General features: G+C 43.7%; 2 protein-coding genes across 2 annotated transcripts; both read right to left on the bottom strand.

Annotated features, from left to right (window-relative positions):
• Positions 1 to 11,338: 11,338 nt before the first annotated feature.
• LOC116617947 lies at positions 11,339 to 13,020 on the bottom strand. The gene is made up of 3 exons (XM_032381175.1): positions 12,798 to 13,020; positions 12,170 to 12,421; positions 11,339 to 11,988 (listed from the first exon to the last, which is right to left on the bottom strand). The coding sequence occupies exons 1-3, from the start codon at positions 13,018 to 13,020 to the stop codon at positions 11,339 to 11,341; spliced, it is 1,125 nt and encodes a 374-aa protein (XP_032237066.1).
• Positions 13,021 to 16,768: 3,748 nt separating this feature from the next.
• Positions 16,769 to 20,329, bottom strand: LOC116617948. The gene is made up of 3 exons (XM_032381176.2): positions 19,855 to 20,329; positions 17,435 to 18,676; positions 16,769 to 17,259 (listed from the first exon to the last, which is right to left on the bottom strand). The coding sequence occupies exons 1-3, from the start codon at positions 20,327 to 20,329 to the stop codon at positions 16,769 to 16,771; spliced, it is 2,208 nt and encodes a 735-aa protein (XP_032237067.2).
• Positions 20,330 to 22,309: the final 1,980 nt, after the last annotated feature.

The following is a 22,309-nucleotide window of genomic DNA, read 5'->3' on the forward strand; positions in this document are numbered from 1 at the left end:
TGATGAATTTAGCTCGTCGAGACTTTCAATGTCAGATTTATTTGGTCGATAGTAGGACCCAAAATAAATGGATTTCGCACTTCTTGTTCCGGCTAATTGACATTGAGACCAAATAATCTCGCAATCAGAATCCCAATCAGGGCGATGAGTAATTATTAAGTCATTCTTTACTGCCTGGAAAACTCCACCGCCGCGATTGTTGTCTCTGTCTTTCCTCAGGATCTTATAATTCTCGGGAAAAACTTCTGCACTACTGATATCCAGTTTTAGCCAGGATTCGTTTCCAAACACGATATCAGGTTGGTGTTCATTGATTACTACAGCGATGTCTGCAATCTTGTTCTTTACACTTCGACAGTTTACAACCAAACATGTTAAATTCCTCCGCTTGACTGGTTTCATTTTGCTCCTAGTTTGTACTTTGACTTGATTTGTTATTTGGGATATGGCGGAACCATCTTGGCTTAGCGGTTCAAAGTAGTTTGACGAGATGAGCGAATCCATAGTACTGTCAAAGAATGAGTCTGACAAGTTTGGTAGCCCGCATTGTGGACAAATCCATGTGCATGAACTGTTTGCCAATATGCTAAACATGGCTGGCGATATGTTACAGCAAGTGTCGGCATGAAACCAGAAGTCACATTGGTCACACTGGATTCCCGCTTGGTTCATCTTTATTGATTTAGAACAGATACCACATTTATCTCCAGGGTTCAATTCGTTGAGAAAGAAGTGGGCTTTCCAGCGCATTCTGTGTAAAAAGTGCCCGGTCTTTTCGATGAATCGTTGAAGGTAGTCATTACGTGATGGTAGTGGGATATTCTTGGGCGAGTAGTTGATGCCGAATTTTTCCATTATAGGTAGCTGTAGAGTGCTCGACAAGCTAAAACTTGGAGCTATGATATATCCCGCTCTACACCTATTTATTGAGCACTGTTATATGAACGCCTGCACTCACGCATTATATTTTCAAATATGTACTTGTATACTATACTAACAGGTATACGTACATATAGATATATTTAAATACATATATATTTTACTAATAGAATGATGGTTGAAGGCTTTCATAGAAAGTGCTCAATACTCGAAAGTAGAGCGGTGTATAGTGTTAGTTTGAGAAAAATACAAACTACATAGGTTTCCCTACAGGTCTGTTTCGTGGTTGCCCACTCATCAGGGGATTTAATGAGAATATTCCTACCATCTTATATATACTATTAACATTGAAATTTACATAATAATAGACTGATAGTTTTAGCTAAGGCGGTAAGAGGAACAATAGCGAGTTACATTAAATATGCGGGGCGAAAACTAACAGTGCGGAACGTGTGAAAAATTGATAGCGCGAAAATTTAACGGTGACGGGATTAACAGTTCTAATTGTTTCGTAGCAGGGCTTTGTTTCTGTGGCGGCACGAGGACACGAGTTCATTGCGTTTATTTAGAGTTGATAGTTTGGGTTGGCAGATGATCGTCAGCTTTTCCTTGAGGCAGAGGTTGCAACGCTTAGTGGTACTGTTGTAGGCGGAGTGGGAAGAAAGAATGCGCCATGAAATAAAGTACTCAATCATGTTGTCCTTGAGAGTCCAGACGTGTTTGCTGAGTTCGGTGGAGTTTCTGTGTTTGGCGTGTCGGAATGATGCGGTGTGGTTTCTGTACCTGGTCTTGAAGCTGTTTTCAGTGAGCCCGACGTATGTTTCCGAGGTGTTGTTGTCTTTTCGAGTTACGGTAGCTTGGTAGATAACAGATGTCTGTAGGCAGTTTCCGTCTAGAGGGCAGGTGTCTTTCTGTCGGCAGTTGCATGTCTTGTTGTTGGTAGTGGTAGGGGCGGAGCTGGTGATCTCGGTAGCCGACGATGCGGTGATGATGCGCTTGTTGTGGTTGTCGATGATCTGTTTGGTGTTGTTCATGCAGCTGTAACTGATTTTGATGGTGTTTCTGTTGAAGATTTTACGGAGGTGGTTGTCTTTCGGGAAGTGCTTGTCTATCAGGGTGAGGAATCTGTGGCCGATGTTGGTGCTGGTGTTCTTGCTGAAGGGCGGGTTGTACCATAGGATGTTGTTGCGTTTGCGGGTTTTATGGTTGGTTACGGTGTTGGGTTCGTAGCGTAGCGTGTAGTTGTATCCGCTATCGTCGAGTGCTTTCTGGTAAGGTGGCGCGGTCTGGTCAAAGGAGGCTTGGTCTGAAGATAGGGCAGATAGGCGTCTGTTGATACCAGCAGGGATGTTCTTGGTGATGGAGGGCGGGTGGTTGCTCTCACGGTGGACATATTGTAGCGAGGAGTTCGGCTTTGTATAAGGCTGGTGTGCATTACGTTTTAGGTCAAGGGTGACGTCTAGGAAATTGACAACTTGTTTGTTTGCCTCAATGGTGATTCGGAGTCCGTTGTTGTTGAAGATGCGGCATAGTTCCTTTTTTAGGTTTTCGGTGGCTCTGGGTGTGGCGTTGGTGATGGCTAGTCCGTCGTCGCGGTAGAGTCCTACGTTCATATTGAGGTCCTGAAGTTGGGAGAGAAGGAAGTTGCCTACAAGTTCACAGGTTTCTGCGCCATCGAAGCTCCCCATCGTAACATCAAATATCGTGTTGCCTTTCTTCTGCCAGGGTGTTTGGTTGTGGACCAGGAAGGAGCTCTTGGAGTGGGTTATGATCTCTTTTTCATCAGGGGTGATTTCGTCATAGTTGGAGGCGAAGTCGAGTGCTCTTGATAGTAGGTCTTGGCTGATAGATGGGTAGAATTCTACAATGTCAAAACAGATGAAGTTGAGTTGGTGTTTGTTTTCGGCAGCCTTGAACCAGTCAATGACGGCTTTAGTGCTTTTCCATTGGTTGAAGTTTCGTTTCTTTGCAATTACGCTATTGATACGGTCGAGGATCTTTTTGCTGATTTTTCCGATTTCGGGTTTTGTGGGGTTGATGAGTCTGCAGGTAGGTTTGTTAGCGAAGTTCGGTTTATGGTCTTTGAGAGTTATGAAGGCTTGCTTGTTGGCTGTGGTGTCCATTCTATCGTCTAAATCCAGTTTTGTAGCGATCTCTTTGTTTTTCTTGTGGACAGATTGCGTTGTTTCGGAGGGTGCTTTTTTGTAGGACTTGTTTATTTCTTTTTCTAGGAGATTCTTGTAGGTAGCTGGCTCTAGTTTGTAGAAGTTTGTGGTTTTATCTGCGGGGATCAGTAGTTTAGGTTCTTTTTTAATGTTGTCGGTGTCTTCTTTTAGCTTGCCCAGGAAAGGAGTGTTCAGGTTCTTGAATTTTACTGACTGGATCATTTTTAACATGTCTTCTTCGAACTCTTTCAGTTCTTCTACAGGAGGCGGATTTTTGGTTGAGCGGAATCCATAGGTTTCTTTGGAGGTCGAGGCGGTGTCTGTGTTTAGGAAGAAGTGTGCTTTCCAGCGCATTCGGCGTAAAAAGTGTCCGGTTTTTTCAATAAGGCGTTGGAGGTAATCACTGCGAGATGGTAGGGGAATATTCTTCGTTGAGTAGTTGATGTGGAATTTTTCCATAATGAGTAGCCTTAGAGTGCTCAAGAAGAAAAACTTGGAGTCTGGATAAAATGATGGTTGAAGGCTTTCATAGAAAGTGCTCAATACTCGAAAGTAGAGCGGTAGAGCATATTTTACTAATAGATAAATATTTAGGTCTACCCACAATATTTAGGTATACCCACAGTATACATACACAATTGTTAACATGGTGGCATGCATGGCTACCAATGGTACCATGTGTTGGTGTGACCAATTTTGCCCCTAAATCTTCTTTTGGGCTACTTGTGGATTGTGTGTATGAGTCGGGGAGAAATATATGTAAATGACAAATCAATGTTTAATCATAACTAAAGGACAATCTTTTTATCCTGCACTTAAATGTCTGGTATTGGCATGGGTTGCTGAGATGGTGTAAGCCTTCTTTCCTGTCGGGCAACAAGCTTCTAAGTTTGTTGGATTCTTGCAGAATAACGTTCGAATAGCTTCTTACATTAAGTTAGTCTTCGCTGCTTGAGGATGGATAGACTTGTCAGAAGGAGGGCATCATTGCCAAGCCTGGAAGGGCGATCTTTAGTGATCCACGTTGGCTGTTTTTAAGGTTTTCCTAAAGGTACAGTAGTTGTTGAAATTGCCTGGCCCGGCAGGCGTAATCAAGAACAAGTGCATTGTTCGTTTCAGAGTGTGCAAAGCATACAACCGTTTCCCAGCTTAAGTGCATATTTCATTGATGTGGATGTTTCAGGTATAGGTTGTAAGAAATAGCCACGCTAGGAAGCTTGAAGTGGTTTATGATTTGATCATTTCCAGCAAACAAATACACACAGTAACAATGTTCAAATAGCACCATTAAACTGAGTGTAGTAATATTATGGCACAACTCTAGAATCTTAAATCGAAGTAGTATAAATCAGAGTAACTGAGGATGTGTACTATATTCTTTCTAAAGTAACAAAAGCCTATAACTAAGATAACCTAACTAGTAGTAGATGTAGTTAAAAATGGGAATGTTATAGAGCTCAGCGGGGTGTATAATCTATGAAGGAAATCAGGCTGCTTCACCGGAGATCTACCGGGCATGGCTACATCAATCGCCGATAAAAACGTTGTCTTGACCTTTGTCACGCCATTACGTAACTAGGGCAAAGACTGGTTTCATTTCTCCAACTTTTACTGAAAACAAAATGGGTGGCCTTGCGCCTGAACTAAGAACTCTGTTCTAGAGGTGATGACAGCTTACCACGGTTAACGATACAGTAATGTCATGATGGCGTCACAATAACACACCAAGGGGCTAGTGGAAATAACAATGGGGGCATGGTTAATATACTTTTATTGTTATCTTTTCACTGTTGATTTTAGTAGCAGTTTTCATTGCTGTGTCTGAAAGATGGACTTTATCTTGTTGATGAATGCAGATGCAGATTGTCTTGCTCAATTAGACACAAAGAAACAAAGCAACACAAGGTTTGAGGGTATGTTTGTGCCTCTGTGAAGGCAGAGTAGTTTCACTGAGACGTAAAATGTTAGCCCTTTTCCGGAGCAAAAGAGACTATAACCGGACTGTGCGCGCGAACCAACAAAGTTGAAATGCGGCAATGGGGTAGTTTCTTGGTGTTACGGAGCACCAGCACCAAAAACACAATGGAACAAAAGCCAAAAACAAAGACCTTAGAACGAGACAATGAAATAGAGTACAAAGGCCTTGGCACCAAAAACAAAGCTCCCGTAACACCAAGGAATACCCGGCAATTGGGATTTTAGGAAAAAAGTGTTAAAATCTTAGGAGTGTTTGAATCCTTGGTCTGAACAGAAGAAGTGAGGTCTTTGTTTACCTTGCAGTAGAAAGAAGAGTCAGAGTTGACGCAAAGTTCCTTCCTTGTAGAGGCTGGTGTGCCAAACTATAACAGCACCACCCCTGTTGGCAGGCTTAATAACCGCACACCCTAGTGATTGCGGAGGGTTTTGAGGGCTGCGTGTTAGGGATGTTACTATGCTTGTTACTAAGCTTGTGATGAAAATCGACTACGTCGACTACGCATTTCAAAGTCATATTTATCGGTAGGATCATGTGACAGTAAGCTTCAAGCTAAACTCGTTAGCGAAAAGAACCCTTGTCATGTTTAGCAGTTTCAACTCGTCACTTTTCTGAGGCACGTATTTTGCTGTTGGACTTGAATATGATAAATAATTGTCTTTTCCACTTGTCCTCCATTAGATAATTTTTTTATTATGGTAGTGAAAATGTTCTCAAGCTCAACGTCCCTTCCAACTTTGTTGACATTGAGCTTAATATTTTTCTTGTCAGGTGAGAGGTTGATTACTCTTGCATTCTGCATATGCAAATTTTTGATAATTTTATTCCTCACTGTTTTTCCGGCTGTTGCTGTTAAGCACATGATAGGCTTTTTAGTAAAGCCACGAAGATCGCCAATCTTCCCATATGCAGCTCGAAATGGCGTGACTGTAAGACCCCTAAAAGAAAAGAAAAATCCGAACACATTTGTGGAAAAGTCAAAGAAATCTAAAACAAGAAAACCATCCAATTACGAGATGCTGGAAATACTGTATAACTTCAAGGGAGAAAATTATCATTGGTAAGTCACAGCGGTTTTTCGTGAAATTAAGTTCTGCTCACCAGCTCCTCAAGCTACTTACCAACTTGTGACACAGTGTGATTCGTCTACTATGATGCCGAGAAGGCTTCTCGCAACTATCATCGCCATCTGATAAATTAGACTTTTACCGTAACCAGTTGGTAGACACGCGAAAGTGTCTTCAGAATTCAAAAAGGAGTAAAGCGCATCGAACTGTGAATCTTTAAGACTCTTGATATTTTGCTTGCTGGATTCAGCTATAACATTCGAAACTACCGTCTTAAGCTCTCTTCGAGATACGGACGCGGACGCCATGTTTGTAGTGTAGTGGGCTCAGGAAAGGACAGCGGGTTAGTAAATAGACATGCGCGTCGGTATTGTGGGCTCAAAAAACGACCAGTAATATTCAAATAAAATGCATGCGCTCTAATTCCCGTCCACGATCGAAATACAGAGAAAAGAGGCCTCTGCTAGCAGGGAATTGTGAATTGTATTGGCCCCTCCAAATGGTTCAAGCAAGCACTTATTCAATAATATTAAATGTGCAGTATGAAAGTACTAAACCTTGGTGTAAAAAACAGCTGTCAAAGTTCAAGGTGCCTTAGTTTATGAGAATGTTTTTCAAGAGTCTAATGGTCAAATCTCTTATATGCATATTTTTTTTTTATCAAAACAACATAATAACAATCTTTGACCTTGTGAAGAATATATCAAGACTGTAACAACATTCCAAAGATTTAGATGCCATACTATAGTTTCCATGTACTGCAACTGATTATTTAGAAGAATGTGTTGAAATACATATTGGTGCACCCACCCTTTGGCCAGTTGTTTTTAGAAACCCTGTATCCATCCATACTAGATCCTCAAAAAAGAATGCAATGGAGGAAAATACTAAATTACAAAAAAGCAATTTTTACTGCCATGTAATTATGAATTGTATTGGCTACTCGAAATGGATCAAGCAAGCATTCATTCAATAATATTAAATATGCAGTATGAAAGTAGTAAACCTTGGTGTAAAAAAGGCTGTCAAAGTTCAAGGTGCCTTAGTTGATGAGTATGTTTTCAAGAGTCTAATGGTCAATTCTCTTATATGCATTTTTTTTTATCAAAACAACATAATAACAATCTTTGGCCTTGTGAAGAATATATCAAGGATGTAACAGCATTCCACAGATTAAGATGCCATGTACTGCAACTGATTATTCAGGAGAATGTGTTGAAATTAATACATATTAGTGCACCCACCCTTTGGCCAGTTGTTTTTAGAAACCCTGGATCCACCCATACTAGCTACTCAAAAATGAATGCAATGGAGGAAAATACTAAATTACTGAAAGTTCTTAATTCCATTTTTTTATTTCAAACCAAACCATGTCCATTGACTTATGGTTGGGGTAGAGAGGAATAAATAAACAAATAAACAGAAAGTCAATGGGGAGTTGAAAGGGAGAAATGCGCCTCTATTTGAAAAATAACGTGAATCTACTTTTAAAAAATATATGACAAAAATGCAATAATAGCTTGACTGAGCACTTTTCTAACATTTTCCCCTTTCCCTATTACCTTTAGGTTTGATATAAAACTGTTTTCTTTACAGATTTATTATTGAAAAAGCACAAGTTTGTTATTATCTTTATATAATTTATTAAGTATGTACCTTGCCCTAATGAAAACCCTTTTATAGAAGTTCCATTAATGTAAACTTGTATCAAAGCTACATTCTGACCGGCTTTGCCCTGAATGGTAGTGTAGAGCCTCTCCTCTCTTAGTCCTCTGCGGGATTTTACATCGGCTTTTACTTCAGACAAAACGTTTCCTTAAAAAAATTCGGCCCATTAAAATCCGCTTATTTTCTCATTAAATACTATTTCCAAGCTGCCTTTCTTCTGTGAACATATACGAACTTTGCAGCACAAAGCGAGGCGGCAAAAAACACACAACAGCGTAAGATCGAGTGGGGCCTGAGAGTTGCACGATTGACTAGATGGATGGATTGTGACACCACAGGGTAACCGCGCGATTACCGCAAAACCAAGTCGCTAACTATACCATATTTCTATACCTATGGAGCTCCGCGCGCGGCCCGCTATAAGTTTATTGTGAATTATAGGTGTATTTACTGTACTTACCATCCTCACTATCCTTTGCGCTTACAGGGACAAATGGTTCAGGCATACTGCTGCATGCTTGATCTATAATAGAAACAGTGAGCAACAAGTAACACTGAACCATTTCGTTCCCCAGCCTTTCAGTCATTCAGATAAGCCCTCCCCCAAAAAAGAGGTCCTGTCTCCTGACACTTACCTTATAATAATTTCATTATTATGATCACTATCATTATCAATATTATTATCAATCATATTATATTATCATTATAAATAGTGCTGATTTTTTGCATTTTGACCTACATTTTCTGGGAGAAAGCATGTCACAATCAATTCTACAAACCACAGCAACACCCAATATTTGACACTAGGGCTGTGGTTTAATTTTAGAGTCAACAAGAGGAATAAAACTGTAGTGGAGTCTCACCAGGTGCTTGAAACATGTAAATAACATTTTTGGCAATAAACTAAATTACATTTTTTGCCAATTACAATCAATGAATAATTAACTACAACTACGTAAGTGACTATGTAATTACTTCAGGAGCTCAACTTCCGGAACACACTCCCCCCTTGACTCCTATAAGTCAAGCACAGCCCCGATCGCTATCTTATCCTGCGCGCGCAACGCTGCTGCTCGCGTAGACTGGGCTCTGGCTTGCACATTCCCTCCGCTGTTTGCTCGCGTGCCATGTGTTGCGTCTGCGCATCTAATCTCTATGGGGTACAGTCGCTGGACTGGTCGGTCTAGCCGTTGCGGCTTGCCTTTCGTAACAAGTCCTACTCTAGCTCCTCTCACTATGTCATCTCTACCTTTAATCAACTGCTCCACTACGGCCATTTTCCACTGGTTCCGCTTACTACCGTCGTCATGCATGGTCACTACGTCTCCCACTTGCACGGTCTCCCTGTGCTCGTTACCTCGATGAGCACAGTGGAATTCCCTGGTCAAGTACTGGTCAAGTACTCTCCACTCCATCCCTTCCAGAAATGAGACAGCTTAGCACTGAGATACTTGAACCTACTATTGTGGTCTCCATCACGAACATCATCCGGTTCTACTACCTCATCGGGCAAACTATTTAAGTGTCTACCATACATAAGATGGGCTGGCGTAAGTGCCTCGTCTCCTATCTCATCGTACACGTATGTCAGTGGCCTGTCATTAAGGGTGCTCTCTACTTCAATTAAAACTGTCAGTAGCTCGTCAAATGTCAGCCGAGCTTCACCAAGGGTCTTCCTCAAACATCTCTTAATGCTACCAACCATCCTTTCGTAAAACCCTCCCCACCATAGGGCCTTCTCTAGATTAAACCTCCATGTTATTCTGTGGGTCTCTAGGTAAGCCTGTACTTCTGGGTGATCATACAACCTAATGTCTGGGCTGTGGCTTTGAATGTCTTGGCGTTGTCTGACACTATCAGAGTCGGAGCTCCTCTTCTAGCTGTAAACCGCCTAAGGCACCTTCTAAAGGTGATTGCCTCTAAATCTTCCACTAAATCTAAGTGCAAGGCTCGCGTCGCACAGCACGAGAAAAGCGCTACATAAGCTTTCTGCATCCCTGTATTACCTTTGTAATAGAGTGGGGCTGCGAAATCTACTCCCACCTTAGAGAATGGTTCTGCCTGTCGCACTCTAAAGTCTGGCAAGTCTGCCTCTGGAGGTGCCGCGTAGGCCTTTCCCTCTAATCTTCTACACGTGACACACCTACGAAGGAGTCCTTTCACTACTTGTCTCCCTTGTGGCACCCAGTACCTCGTCCGTAACTGAGTTAAAGTGCCTCTAACGCCACAGTGATGGAACTTCCTGTGACAGTCTAATATGAGCATCACTGTCAACCTATGTTGTCTAGGTAGTATTATAGGCATCCGAGCATCTGCCTCGAGCTCAGAGTTGATATCAATCACTGCAGAGATGTCTTCAGCCTATCTCTCGTTATTGACAACCATACATACTGTACTCTTCTCTTCCTCAGCCCCAGCAGTGGTTTTCCTTATGTCAGTTTTAGGCCATTCTTCCTCGGTCTCAGAGAGCCATGATGGTCCGTTCCACCATAGCGTACTGCTCTTAAGCTTAGAGGCTAGGGCACCTCGTGACCCAATGTGAGCTGGGTTCTGTTCACCTGGACAGTGTTTCCACTCACCTTCTCCGGTTAGGCGCAAGATCTCATCCACTCGGTGTCGCACGAACTGTTTCCATTCGCCTTTGTTTTCTAACCAGTATAACACTGTCATGCTGTCTGACCAGTATAGCTGCCTTCCTACCTCTACTAGGTCACCTAGAGCCTCTTTAACATTGTGCACAAGGCGCCCAAGAATCAACGCAGCCATTAATTCTAGTCTAGGGATTGACAAATCCTTTAGAGGGGCTACCCGTGTTTTGCTGCAGAGCAATCTTACCTGCCTCTCTCCCCCCTTGTCGTACGCAAGATAGACAACTGCACAGTATGTCTTGTGACTAGCGTCTGCGAATCCATGGATTTCTACCTTGCCATTGAATGTTTGAAGTACACACCTGGGAAGGTCAATATTAATTACCCTCTCCAGGTCCTCGACCCAGGCCTCCCATTGTTTTCTAATTTCCCCTGTCAACTCCTCGTCCCAGGTCAACTCGGTTGTTCGGCATAGGGTCTGGAACAAAATTCTCGCTGCTACCGTTATTGGCCAGTGGGTCAAACATACCTGCGAGAACACTCAGCACATTCCGCTTGGTTGCCTTTAGCTGCTGGGCCTTGTCATAGATACCCTGAAACGCTATCCCTATGATGTCTCTCTTCCTATCCCAGGGTAGACCTAACACCCTTTGTACCCCATTCTCACAGTTCGCACCCTGACTATTCCCTGTCTCGGTCTGTGTATCACTACTGGGTTGCGTCACCATTCAACTTACCCTGGAGCTCGCAGTCGTTTGTGTTCCATTTGCGTAAGTTGAACCCGCCCTTTGCAAGTCTCTCTTTAGACTTGTGGAACAACTCAAATGCTTCCTCTGGGGAGCGGCTGCCAGTGACAAGGTCGTCTACATAGAAGCTTTGAACTAAAATATCTACAAACCTAGGGTCAATCTCTTGAAACTTCATTAAGTGCTACCTCAAGGTTCCATTTAACAGAAAAGGCGAGGCGTTTAGACCGAATACCACTCTACAAAACCGTTATACCTTGATGACCGAATCTTCCTTTCTCGGATCCTCAGGGAACAGGAATCGCAAGCAATCTCTGTCCTTCAGGTCCACCTCGATGTTCAAGAAAGCCTTTTCTATGTCCGCTGTCAAAGCTATCCTGTGTAGACGGAATCTCAACAACACATTAAACAAAAGAGCGTTCAGAGACGGCCCTACGTGTAAACAATCGTTGAGCGACACTCCCCCCTTACCTGTCTTCGCCGACTCATCATAGATCACTATAACTGGTGTACTAGTGGGAATGTGTCTACGCACTACAGCTCTATGTGCCAAATAATGTATCTTATTACCCTCTTCTAATGCATGAACTGGCTCTATCACTCCCGCTTCTAACTGATTCTTGATAACTGCCTCATACTGATCAAGCACTTCTGGCTCCTGCCTGAACTTTCTCATCGTGCTATGAAGGCGGCCTAAGCTACTTTCGTTATTCGTAGGCAACGGCTTATGATTGACCTTCCACGGTAACTTCACTGAGTACCTCTCTCCATTGAAACTAATGTTATCTAAAAACTCCTCTTGTACTCCCCGCGTTTCCCTGATACCTAACGTCTCTAGGTCCCACAGTTTCGCTATCTCTCTATCTAAACACTCGGTCTGCTCTGAAGGCTGGTCTTGAACTAGCAAATTCGTTTGAACTATCTCTTCATGATTACTATCAGCTGTCATAGGGCCTGACAATACCCATCCTAGCTCTGTTTCTATGGCAACGGGTTCCTCTGCCTCGAATTACACAACCTCTCTGAAATTGCCAAAGATTATCGGCTCCAACTAAAACCTCTATCTCTAGTCTCTCCTCACCTCTATTTACATCTGAAAACCACAAGCCCTCTAAGTGTGGAAACTGGTCTCTGACTAACTCGACATGACTATTATGAATGTAAGAGATCTCTGGCACTACAAACGCCTGCATGCTAATGCTATTTCCCCCATTAACAGGATTTACACTAAACTCCACGACTTCCCTGAGCGCGCCCTTTTGGTTGCGCTGACCAAACGCGTTGATGCATACCCATTCACGCCTGACTACCGGAAGCGTGGCTTTGCGCGCCCCTGATTGGGTAATGAACGATCGGTGACTACCGGTGTCAAACAAAAACCTTGTCCTTGAAGTTCCGCCCCCTTCGCCTTTTACAATACCCTGCGCTGTTTGTAAAGCTACGCGCGTGCCAGAGCCCACATGCAAATTATCCGTACCCCCCGAAGTTACGTGATTAGAAGTAATTTCATCTAACTGTTCATTCTCCCCCCGTTCTTGCTGCGACTCTTCCTAACCACTAGCTTGCTTAGCCTCGTTACGTTCACAAATAGATACATGATGCGCGCCCCCATCTCTTACATTTGTTGTCTTTAGATCTACAATCAAACGATCTGTGATTCTTTCTTAAGCATCTAAAACATCTAGCATACCTAATAAGTAGCTTCTTACGCTCTACAGGAAGCTTGATCTCCTCGCATTTCTCTGAGCTGTGTTTTCCGAGACAATAGACACAAGTTCCCTGTCCATTTGATACAACCAGCGAGCTTGCTGATGATTTGACGGCCGTTCCCTCCTGCGGTTTCTTGTTCGTTCCCGCTGAGACTTTGTGTTCTTCCCTCAGCTCTACCTCTGCTCTGATCTGTTCTAGTAATTCCTCCATACCCCAGGCCATGAAGTCCGGGTGTCCACGTGTAATTGTCAATCGAAATGTGTTAGGCAATTTTTGGATCAACGCCGGCACCACGATTCCCGAGTATATACTTTCGTTTACCTTCAGCGCTTGTAATCCGCGGTAATGCGTTTCGGCCGTATCAAGAAATCGCCTCAGCTTCACCAAGTCTCCATCAGTAAACACGGGCGAGAGGTTTAAAAGGTCGGTAATGTGTTACCTTTGAATAACTTCGGGTTTCCCATACCTTTTTCGTAGCAATTCCACTGCCGCGTGATAGTTCGCCGCCGTCATTGCAAAGCCCGCGATCGTGGGTTTCGCTTCATCTAGCAGAAGCCCCTTCAAATAGGCGAACTTGTCAGCGTCCGAGAGACACTCATTGTTATGAATAGCGCTCTCGAACGAGTCCCAGAACTCGGGCCATTCTTGAATCTTCCCTCCAAATTTTCTGACTTCAAGTTTAGGCAATCTAGCCCTCACCTTGGGGTTGTTTTCGTGTTCGCTCGAGGCGACTGAAGTAACTGAGCCTCGGCACTAGTATTCATCGTTTTCTGAGATAACAGTTCTTCTATCTTGAACACTATCTTGTGGAGTTTCCCCCGCATCTCATCTACTTCATCGAGGAACTTTTCTAAATCTTCGACCAGGAGTTTTAAAATCTCGTCGTCCAACGCGCGCAGCGTGGCGATCTTCTCCTTTGCACTACCGCAAATCTGTCTTAAATCATCTTCGGCGTCTGATTCTTCTCCATCTAAAAGGGCATGTGCCTTCTGTATTAGTCTCGTAGCTGCACCTCTGTGAGCTCCCCGGACTTTCTTCTTTTTTGCGAGTTCCGCCATGGCGATCAGCACGCTTGAAACTTCTCGATCTCAACTCTTGAACCGCTCGCGATCACAAATCCGGCTCGAAGGACCACGTGTTGGAAATGTATCTATCCAAATGACACTGGGAACGATCTCCGTTTTCTCTTCTTTATTCTTCACAATCTCTTCGATATTCGGTAACAATCTCGTAGCAATCTCTCTTAACAATCTCTTTCACAAAAAAAACCCCGATCTAACGCATGTCCGTTCTTATATACCATGAGTATCAAATAACAATCAATTACAATCAATGAATAATTAACTACAAAGATCACCGGTTATCGCAACAGTGTTGAACCTCCCACGAACTAGAACGCCCCAAATCTTGTTCTGTAACGGCGGCCCTTTGTGTAGACAGTCATTAAGTGATGGCGCCTCCCTGTGTTCCTTAGCTGACTCGTCGTAGACGATACGTAATTTACTGCTTTCAGCTTGAGTACGTAAGACGGCTTTGTGAGGGATATAGAATTCCCTGCCTATGCTCGGTCCTTCGGCGGCCTCTACGATTCCTTCGGTAATTTGTTCTTCTATTATCTCTGCGTACTTTGCTGTGAGATCTTGCCGCTCGAGCTTCTTTGTTAAACTAGCCAGTCGCTGTAAACTTCCTGCCTTGTTGCTAGGCAGTGGCGGGTGATCGCCTTTCCATGAGAGTCCAGTTTTATAACAGCCGTTTTCATCTCTCGCTAACTGTTCTTTGAACTCTTGATACACTGTGTCTTGACTGTTTGTAGGCGTATCCTTGAGTCCCAAAATGTCAAGCTTGCATAACTCTTCGTAGTCAACTTGCGTAGTTTGACATGCCAACATGTCAATATCGATAGGTTCTTTTCCAGGAGATATTATAGTCCATCCAAATCTAGTAAGTTCTGCGACCGGTTGCCCCGGCATTCCAATCTTTGGTGCAGTTTCTGTTTTGACTTTAGCGTATTCGCTAGCCCCAAGAATAATATGAATGGTTAATTTGTCCTTTGTACTTGTGTCTTGAACATTGACTTGATTTAAATCCGCATGTTCTCCAATCAGCTTAATGTAGTTGGGATTATCGATAAACAAAAGTTCTCCTTTGTTTACTTTGGTCACCTCGACACACATTTCAAACTTGCCATTTTTTGAGTCGATCAAGCAGCGCGGCTGATGCGTACGAACTCCCGGCACCCGTGTCCAGTAACGCTCGGCATTTAATTGCTTCGACATCCACAATGACCACTGGATATACAACTTGACCAACGGGGACTCCTGCGGTGACAAGTAGTGGGTTGCTGTTGGACTTTACATCCGAATCGCAGATAGACGTGTGGTGGCGCTGTTTGCACTTAAAACAGTTTGACTTGCTTTTGCATTCTTCAGCACGATGTTTTCCCTTGGTGCAATTAAAACACAGTTTCTCTTTGAAGAGTATCCGTTTTCGTTCCTTTATGACAGTAACCTTTGCACAATCAACCCCTTTGTGAGCACCGCCACAATAAACGCATGTAAGGTTATTCACTGCCCGTTGACCTTCAGAACTATTAACGGTACTTGTTTGATATAGCCTAGATGATCGCGCTTGTTGAAAATTGTTAGACTTGGTTTTATCCTCAAAGTTACTTTCAACAGGGTTAATCTCTGTCCAGCGCTTAAGTTGTTGTAATAGATGATTGAACCCAGATTGGACTTAATCCCCTTCAACTTGTCGAGCGTGCCACGAACATTTCCTCGAACGTCGTGCAACCGTCCCAGTGTTTCCAAGCTCTGCACATTAAATCGCAGTGTTTTATAAAAGTCTTTCACTTTTCGTGGGCTTGTGCCTGTTATGACCGGCAAATCCATAATGTTTTTGATATAGATATTTATAATATCGTTGGAGTTCCCGTACTCTTCCTTTAGAATGGTTTTAGCCTTTTCATAGCCCTCAACAGTGAACGGCAATCCATCAATATCTTGTCTGATTTCGTGTATAAGATACTCTTTGAGTTAGGCAAATTTCGTTACTGGGGATGCGTTTGTGGCGTCAACCTCACAGCTAAACTTTCCCCAGAACGACAGCCAATTCTCCGACTTTCCATTAAACTTCGTGATGGTCAATTTCGGAAGTTTAGTGTTCGTAGCACTGTTGTTGCTAGCTGAGTGATCCATGCTCGAAGTGGTGTTTTGATCCTTCTCAAATGTTGCCTTTTGTTGAAGTAGTTCCTGCTGATACTTCAGCTGCTTAAGATGGCTCTCGTAGCATCTCTTGTCTTCTTCTTCTTTTTGCGCATATTGTATGGCAGCCTGAAGTTTTGCGTTAGCGGAATCTGCGTCCTCTAACTCCTTCTCTACGCTTTCGCCCCATTGTCCTATTTCTTCCTCGCTCTCGCCCTTCGCGCATTTCTTTTCTTCTAGCGGCTCTTTGATATCACTCACCGCATTAATCCCGTTCGTGATAGAGTTGTAATGTCGCTCCAAGGCTTGTTTATCCTTTGTCAGGACATCGTTTGTTTTCAGCACTCGAAATCTCAACGTTTTAAGCTTCGCTTCTAACTCCTTAGTTAGCTTCTCCATCTTGACAAATCCGTTCTTATCCGCTAGGTTCTTGCTGTTTAAGCCGTGTGTCCCTTCGTGGTCGCCACTTTGTGTTGTGAAATTAAAAGAACATTTATTTGAAGATGGATAATGATTTTGTAGTAGTTACAGTTGATTTCTTGATCTGCTCGCTGTCTCTGTTCACTGTCTTCTCGTTCTATCGTTCTGTCGTACCAGCGTGATTCATACCGTTTTATCAGGAAAAGGCTAGGCGTCTATTTACACAGCTGCAACAAGTATCTATTGTGATCAACTAATCTCTTAATTAAAAATAGTTTAGATAATTAGATCTCAGGAATAATTTACATAATCACTCAATCTCCGACAACACTAAGGTGAAGTAAAAATTAATTGTTCATATTAAACTGTTGTAGAAGTTCGTTCCCAATGTTAAGGGGTTCAACAGGCTTATTGTAAAATCTAGCGAATGTCAATTCTGTTGACCAGGCCCCTGCTTTCAGAATATCTTGCAAGGGTAACCCTGCACTAGCGCTACAAGATGCGGCTGCAGTTCTGCTACTGTGCGCAGAAAATACGTTCGTGTCAATCCCACTGTCTTGTAGTGTAGATTTAACCCATCTGGCGACAGTGGCATTCGTGACAGGGTTGTGCGGCTTTGCGTGACTAATCAGTAGGGCCGTGTGTTGACCTCGTAATGTTTGCGTACGCTGAACGTAGCTATTTATAAGTGTAACAGGGCATAATCTATTATCGGCCTCATAAGCGTGAAGCTCTATTGGTTGTATGTGCTTTCCTGGTCTTGAAGTTTTTAGAGTCTCCCTAATTGTGAACACGATCTTTTTATCCATGATTTGCACGTATTGAGTGTCAAGTTTAACTAGAGTTTGACATCGTTGAACTGTTAATATCGCCAAGAGAGTTGTGAGTTTTTTTGGTCAGTTCCTTAAGTGATAGTTCCATATGGGGCGACATAGATCGAAGATACCGAAGCACTACCCCTATGTCCCAGATATGTTTATACCTAGGCAGCGAAGGCCTCAGCTCGAAAATACCTTTCAGGAAACGTGTCACTAGGGGGTGTTCACCGAAGGTGCCGTTGCTAGTGGTTATGACTGTAGATAATGCGGACCGGGCTGTGTTAATAGCACTATAGCCCAGACCCTCATGGTATAGCCGTGTGAGGAAAGTTAGCCCATCTTGCACTGTTGCGCGTTCCAATGAGATTGCGTTATCTTTGCAAAATGCCAACCAACGCTGTAAATACACATTGTATTGTTTACACGTGCCCGTCCTCCAGGACGCCATAATAATATCGATAGTCTCCTTTCCTAGATCGTTACCTTCTAGGGTTTGCCGGATAAGAGGCAGACCAGCAGGCGAAGGGACTTGTGCAGCGGGTGTATCTCGTGAGGGTGACCCGGCAATGACAGCATGTTCCTCTGTAGGCCGAGGGTGATCGGTTGCTTGAGACACATGGTCTTGACTTTCGGGTACCAAGCCTGTGTCGGCCAGACGGGGACGACACAGATTCCCGTTGCGTGGTCCTGTTGGACTTTCTGCATTCAATGATGATAGCGTCAGTGTAAACGTGTCTACTGCTAACGCTCCCGGGTCGGGTTTGAACGACACATAACGAGTGAATTGTTTATTAAGCCTACTGGCAAATAGATCAATGCTAGGGCTGAATTCCAGCTCAGAAAGTGCAAATGACACTAGATCTGTATTGAGCATCCACTCTGTTTGTCGTATTTTGGTTCTAGATTCCCGGTCTGCGAGGCAGTTAGCGATCCCGGGGATATGGGCTGAGCTAAGCCATATGCCTCTAGTTATACACCACTCCCAAATAGTCTTCCCCAGTAGGTTAAGTTCTGGAGAGTGGCTCGTTCCCATGTAGTTTAGAACTGCGATGGCCGTTGTGTTATCAATCATAGCTCTAACGTGCGCATCACGAAGATCCTTACAGTATGTCTTTAACCCTAAAAATACCGCTAACAGCTCGAGATTGTTAATATGGTGTTTTTGATCCTTTACGGACCAGGTACCCCCTGTGCTATCATTCTCAAATACCGCGCCCCAGCCTAGATTCGACGCATCGGTCGTGAGGGTATGCGACGGGGCCCCGTGGGATATGACATTTTTGTTGTCAAGGACATTATTTTTTTCCCACCATTCAAGCTCTGCGGTTGAACTTCGTGACAATGTCATGTACGCATCAAAGTTACCTCGGTTGGATTTTAGCGCCTTAGATTTATCACTCTCAAGGCATCGATAATATAGTGGGCCATACATAACTCCTGGGAATGAAGATATAATTTTCCCAATAATAATAATAATAATAATAATAATAATAATAATAATAATAATAATAATAATAATCGTTTATTCATACTTTTGTAGCATAAGCTAAATTACAGTATGTCGGCCGATGCACACTACACTTAACAATGTATAAATAAATACTGGAATAACTACTGGAAACGAATTGTGATAAAGTTATTATACCTTTCAGTTACACCAACTGATTTATCCAAACGGCTGCAACCCCCCCTTAGCGAATAACCATGGGCGACCTCAGTCCCAGATTGTATTATATATTTTATAGGCTCAGTGCATCTTGCTTTAGCCATGAATCGACGGCACAGTTCTGCTCTGCGGACTGTAAGTGAGTCCATTTTTGCTACTTTGAGCCCTGATTCATAGCTAAGGCAAGGGTAGATTATTCGAATAGCTTTTCGTTGTACTGTTTCGATAAGCTCTGCAAGGTACTCAGGAAGGGAGGCCCAGACAGGAGCAGCGTACTCAAGGACTGACCGAATTAACGAGCAATAGATAAGAACCATATCTGACTGCTGGACACCTGCCTTCCTGAGTACCCTGAGGGCATAGAGGCGCTTGCTAGCCTTCTTAACAATGTGGTCAACGTGAACATTCCATGACAGATCTGCTGATATATGTACACCTAATAGCTTGTAATGTTCAACTTTCTCAACAACTGCGCTCCCTAGGATTAATCTTTGGGGGACAGAAGGTTGGTACTTTAAGAAATTAATTTGAAGCTCTTTGCATTTCTTGGGGTTCAGACGCATTCCCCTTGATGACGCATATTCCTTGATATCATTAACAATAAATTGTATGTAACTGGGAGAGCATCTTGGAACAATTTCAAATACGGTGGTATCGTCAACATATTTAACTCTATTAGGCCACCTTGCAAGCATACGGTTGACTAAGATTGCAAACAAAAGCGGAGCCGATTTCGTGCCCTGGGGAATACCCCCATTGGAAACAACTACAGATGACAATGCATTGCCTACTCTTACACGTTGAGGCCTATTTGAGAGAAAACAGCAGATCCACCTTATAATTACATTATGAACGTTAAGCAGTTTCATTTCGTTCACTAATGCATTATGATCAACCAAATCAAAACCTTTAGAAAAGTCTGCAAAGAACACTCTTATAAAGCAATTACCTTTGTCTAAGGCAGCTAGTATAATATGGAGCATATAAACTAAGGCATGTGTTGTTGATCTGCCTGGCATCGAAAACTGCTTAATGTCCAGGTTCTCTGCAACTTGATTCATCAGGTGTTCGAGAGTGAAGCCCTCTAGAATTTTGGCCAACGGTGACGTAAGAGTAATTGGTCTGAGATCATCCTCAACTGTCTTGGGTGGGGTGACCTTGGGTGTAGGAATGACCAGGGATGTCTTCAAGATCTCTGGAACACGCCCTTCTCTGAGAGAGCTGTTGTACAAATCACTCACAATCGGAGCTAGTTCAAATGCAAACTCTTTCCAAACTCGCGACGGCACTTGATCTGGGCCAGGGGACTTGTTTGATTTGATTGAGCGCAGAGCTTTATACGCCTTCTCATCAGTGACAAGGAACCCAGGGGGGACATAGAGGTTTTCATCCGCCAGACTACTGATATCGAGTGGGGCAAACATATAACACAGGTTAGTTCGCGAATGGTCAGGCGTGAAGCTACCCTGAGATCGTGACAGCGCTTTTGAAGGCTAATCGCTTTTTCTTGCGTGAGCCTGATTGACATGCCGACTGAATTAATTATAAACCCAAGCAGTACTAGGCTCTGTGACGGAATAAACACGGATTTTTCCGGGTGGATAACAAAGCCCAAGGAGTCGAATAGTGTAAACGTTTCAATAATGTTGTTTGTACATTCGGCATATGTTTTGCCTTGTAGGAACAAATCGTCAATGTAACTAGCGACAATATGACCGTTCCTATGGAGCTCTGCGAGCGGAGGCTTAAGCAGTTTTGTGAATACCCGAGGGCATGAGGCTAACCCGTTGGGGAGGCAAGTGAATTGGTAAAGTTGATCGTTCCAATAAAACCGGAGGTATCTACGGAACGAGGGGCTGACTGCGACTGAAAAATAGGCGTCTTTAAGATCTAAGCTCGCCATATAGCAATTCTGATCGACCAGTTTAAGTATTGACGCTAGTGTATCCATCTTAAAGTGGTGGTACGTCACGAACTCATTGAGCCCCTTAAGGTTAAGGATCATGCGATAACTACCGTCCTTTTTAGGGCGGACAAAAATATTAGAGATAATCTCCCCGGTGAATGATGTGCTGATTCAATAATAGCTTTTTTGAATAGCTTAGCTATCTCAGCCTCGATGATACCTGACTCATGTTCGGAGAACGTGATCTGCGGCCGGTGGCCATTATGCGGCGTGTCATCAAAACTTTTCCTTATCAGAGGTGATACTATGCCAAACATGCAAGCGGTGGTGTAAGCATCCGGCCACAAAGCTGTCACATTTACTTTTAAGATATTGTGTAACGTTAGCTATCACTATGGGTATGACAACTTACCGAATCTTTTATATCTTTTAGGCGGCGTATTAATTCTTGTCCTTGCGCGGTTTCCCCCTGAACGGTGTTCGGGGGCCCTTGGACAAAAAAGGCTGTCTGTCCCTTGACCGGTTATGGTATCCACCGCGCCCCGTCTAAGAGGAGATAGGCTTTCCGCCCTGCTTTCCTTTGTTTGAATTCGGGTCTCGTCCCTAGCGATTTTGAGATGCTGTTCATCTCCTTGGCGTCCCTGATTTGCTTCGCTAGGTCTTCCCCGAATAACAGGCTACACTTATCCTGATCCGGGCCTGGTTTAGCGCACAGGGAGGCGAACTCCTTGTTCAGGACGGGCTTGATTTGCTCCCGTCGCACGTGCGAGAGCTCAGCTGTGGCATGACCAACAAGGCGGATGGCGTCTATTGCCTTCGACAGGTTGTCAGTGGTGTCCGCTTTTTTAGTTTGCTTGAGTAAGCTATCGCAGCATTGTAAAATGCTGAATGTGGCTTTCTGCAGGGTCTGCTGGACATTGGCCACTTTAATGTCAGCTTTCCGCTTAAACCCCGGCATTTTAGCCCAAATTTCGGAGTTCACTCGAGGCACTGTAATTTCGTGGCAGTTCTGCGGTTTCGCATGTTTTGTTAGTAATGGCTTCAGCCTATCGGCCGCAATGCTCGAACCCCATAGCTTTTTCGCTATTTTTGCTATTCGGTCGTTGACCGCCTCACAGACCGCTTCCTCGTCTTCGATATCGGCCTCTAGGACCTCGAAGAACGTGTCCTCACCCGGGTAGGGTACATTTTCGTTGGGATTGCCCTCGTTAGTGTCAGGCTGAGTAGACTTTAGAAATTCCTCGATTTCCTCGTCCTCCACGGTTTGGCTAAGACGGTCCGCTCGGTCGCGCCGCTTGGGACCTTTTGCCCCCTCTTCCTCGTCGTCCGAGCTACTGAGCGTGTTATCCGGCGGTGCCGTTTTGCGCTTTCTTGAGCGTTGACGCCCTGTGCTGTGTGGGCACTCATGAAGGAGACCATGTTTCTGTTTAAATCGTTCAAGGTACGGAGTACCTCGTGGCTTTCGCCATTACCCTGGCGGGGTTCAGTTTGCATCGGT

The sequence above is a fragment of the Nematostella vectensis genome, chromosome 5 (genome assembly GCF_932526225.1).
Source record: "Nematostella vectensis chromosome 5, jaNemVect1.1, whole genome shotgun sequence".
Classification (NCBI taxonomy): Eukaryota; Metazoa; Cnidaria; class Anthozoa; order Actiniaria; family Edwardsiidae; genus Nematostella; species Nematostella vectensis.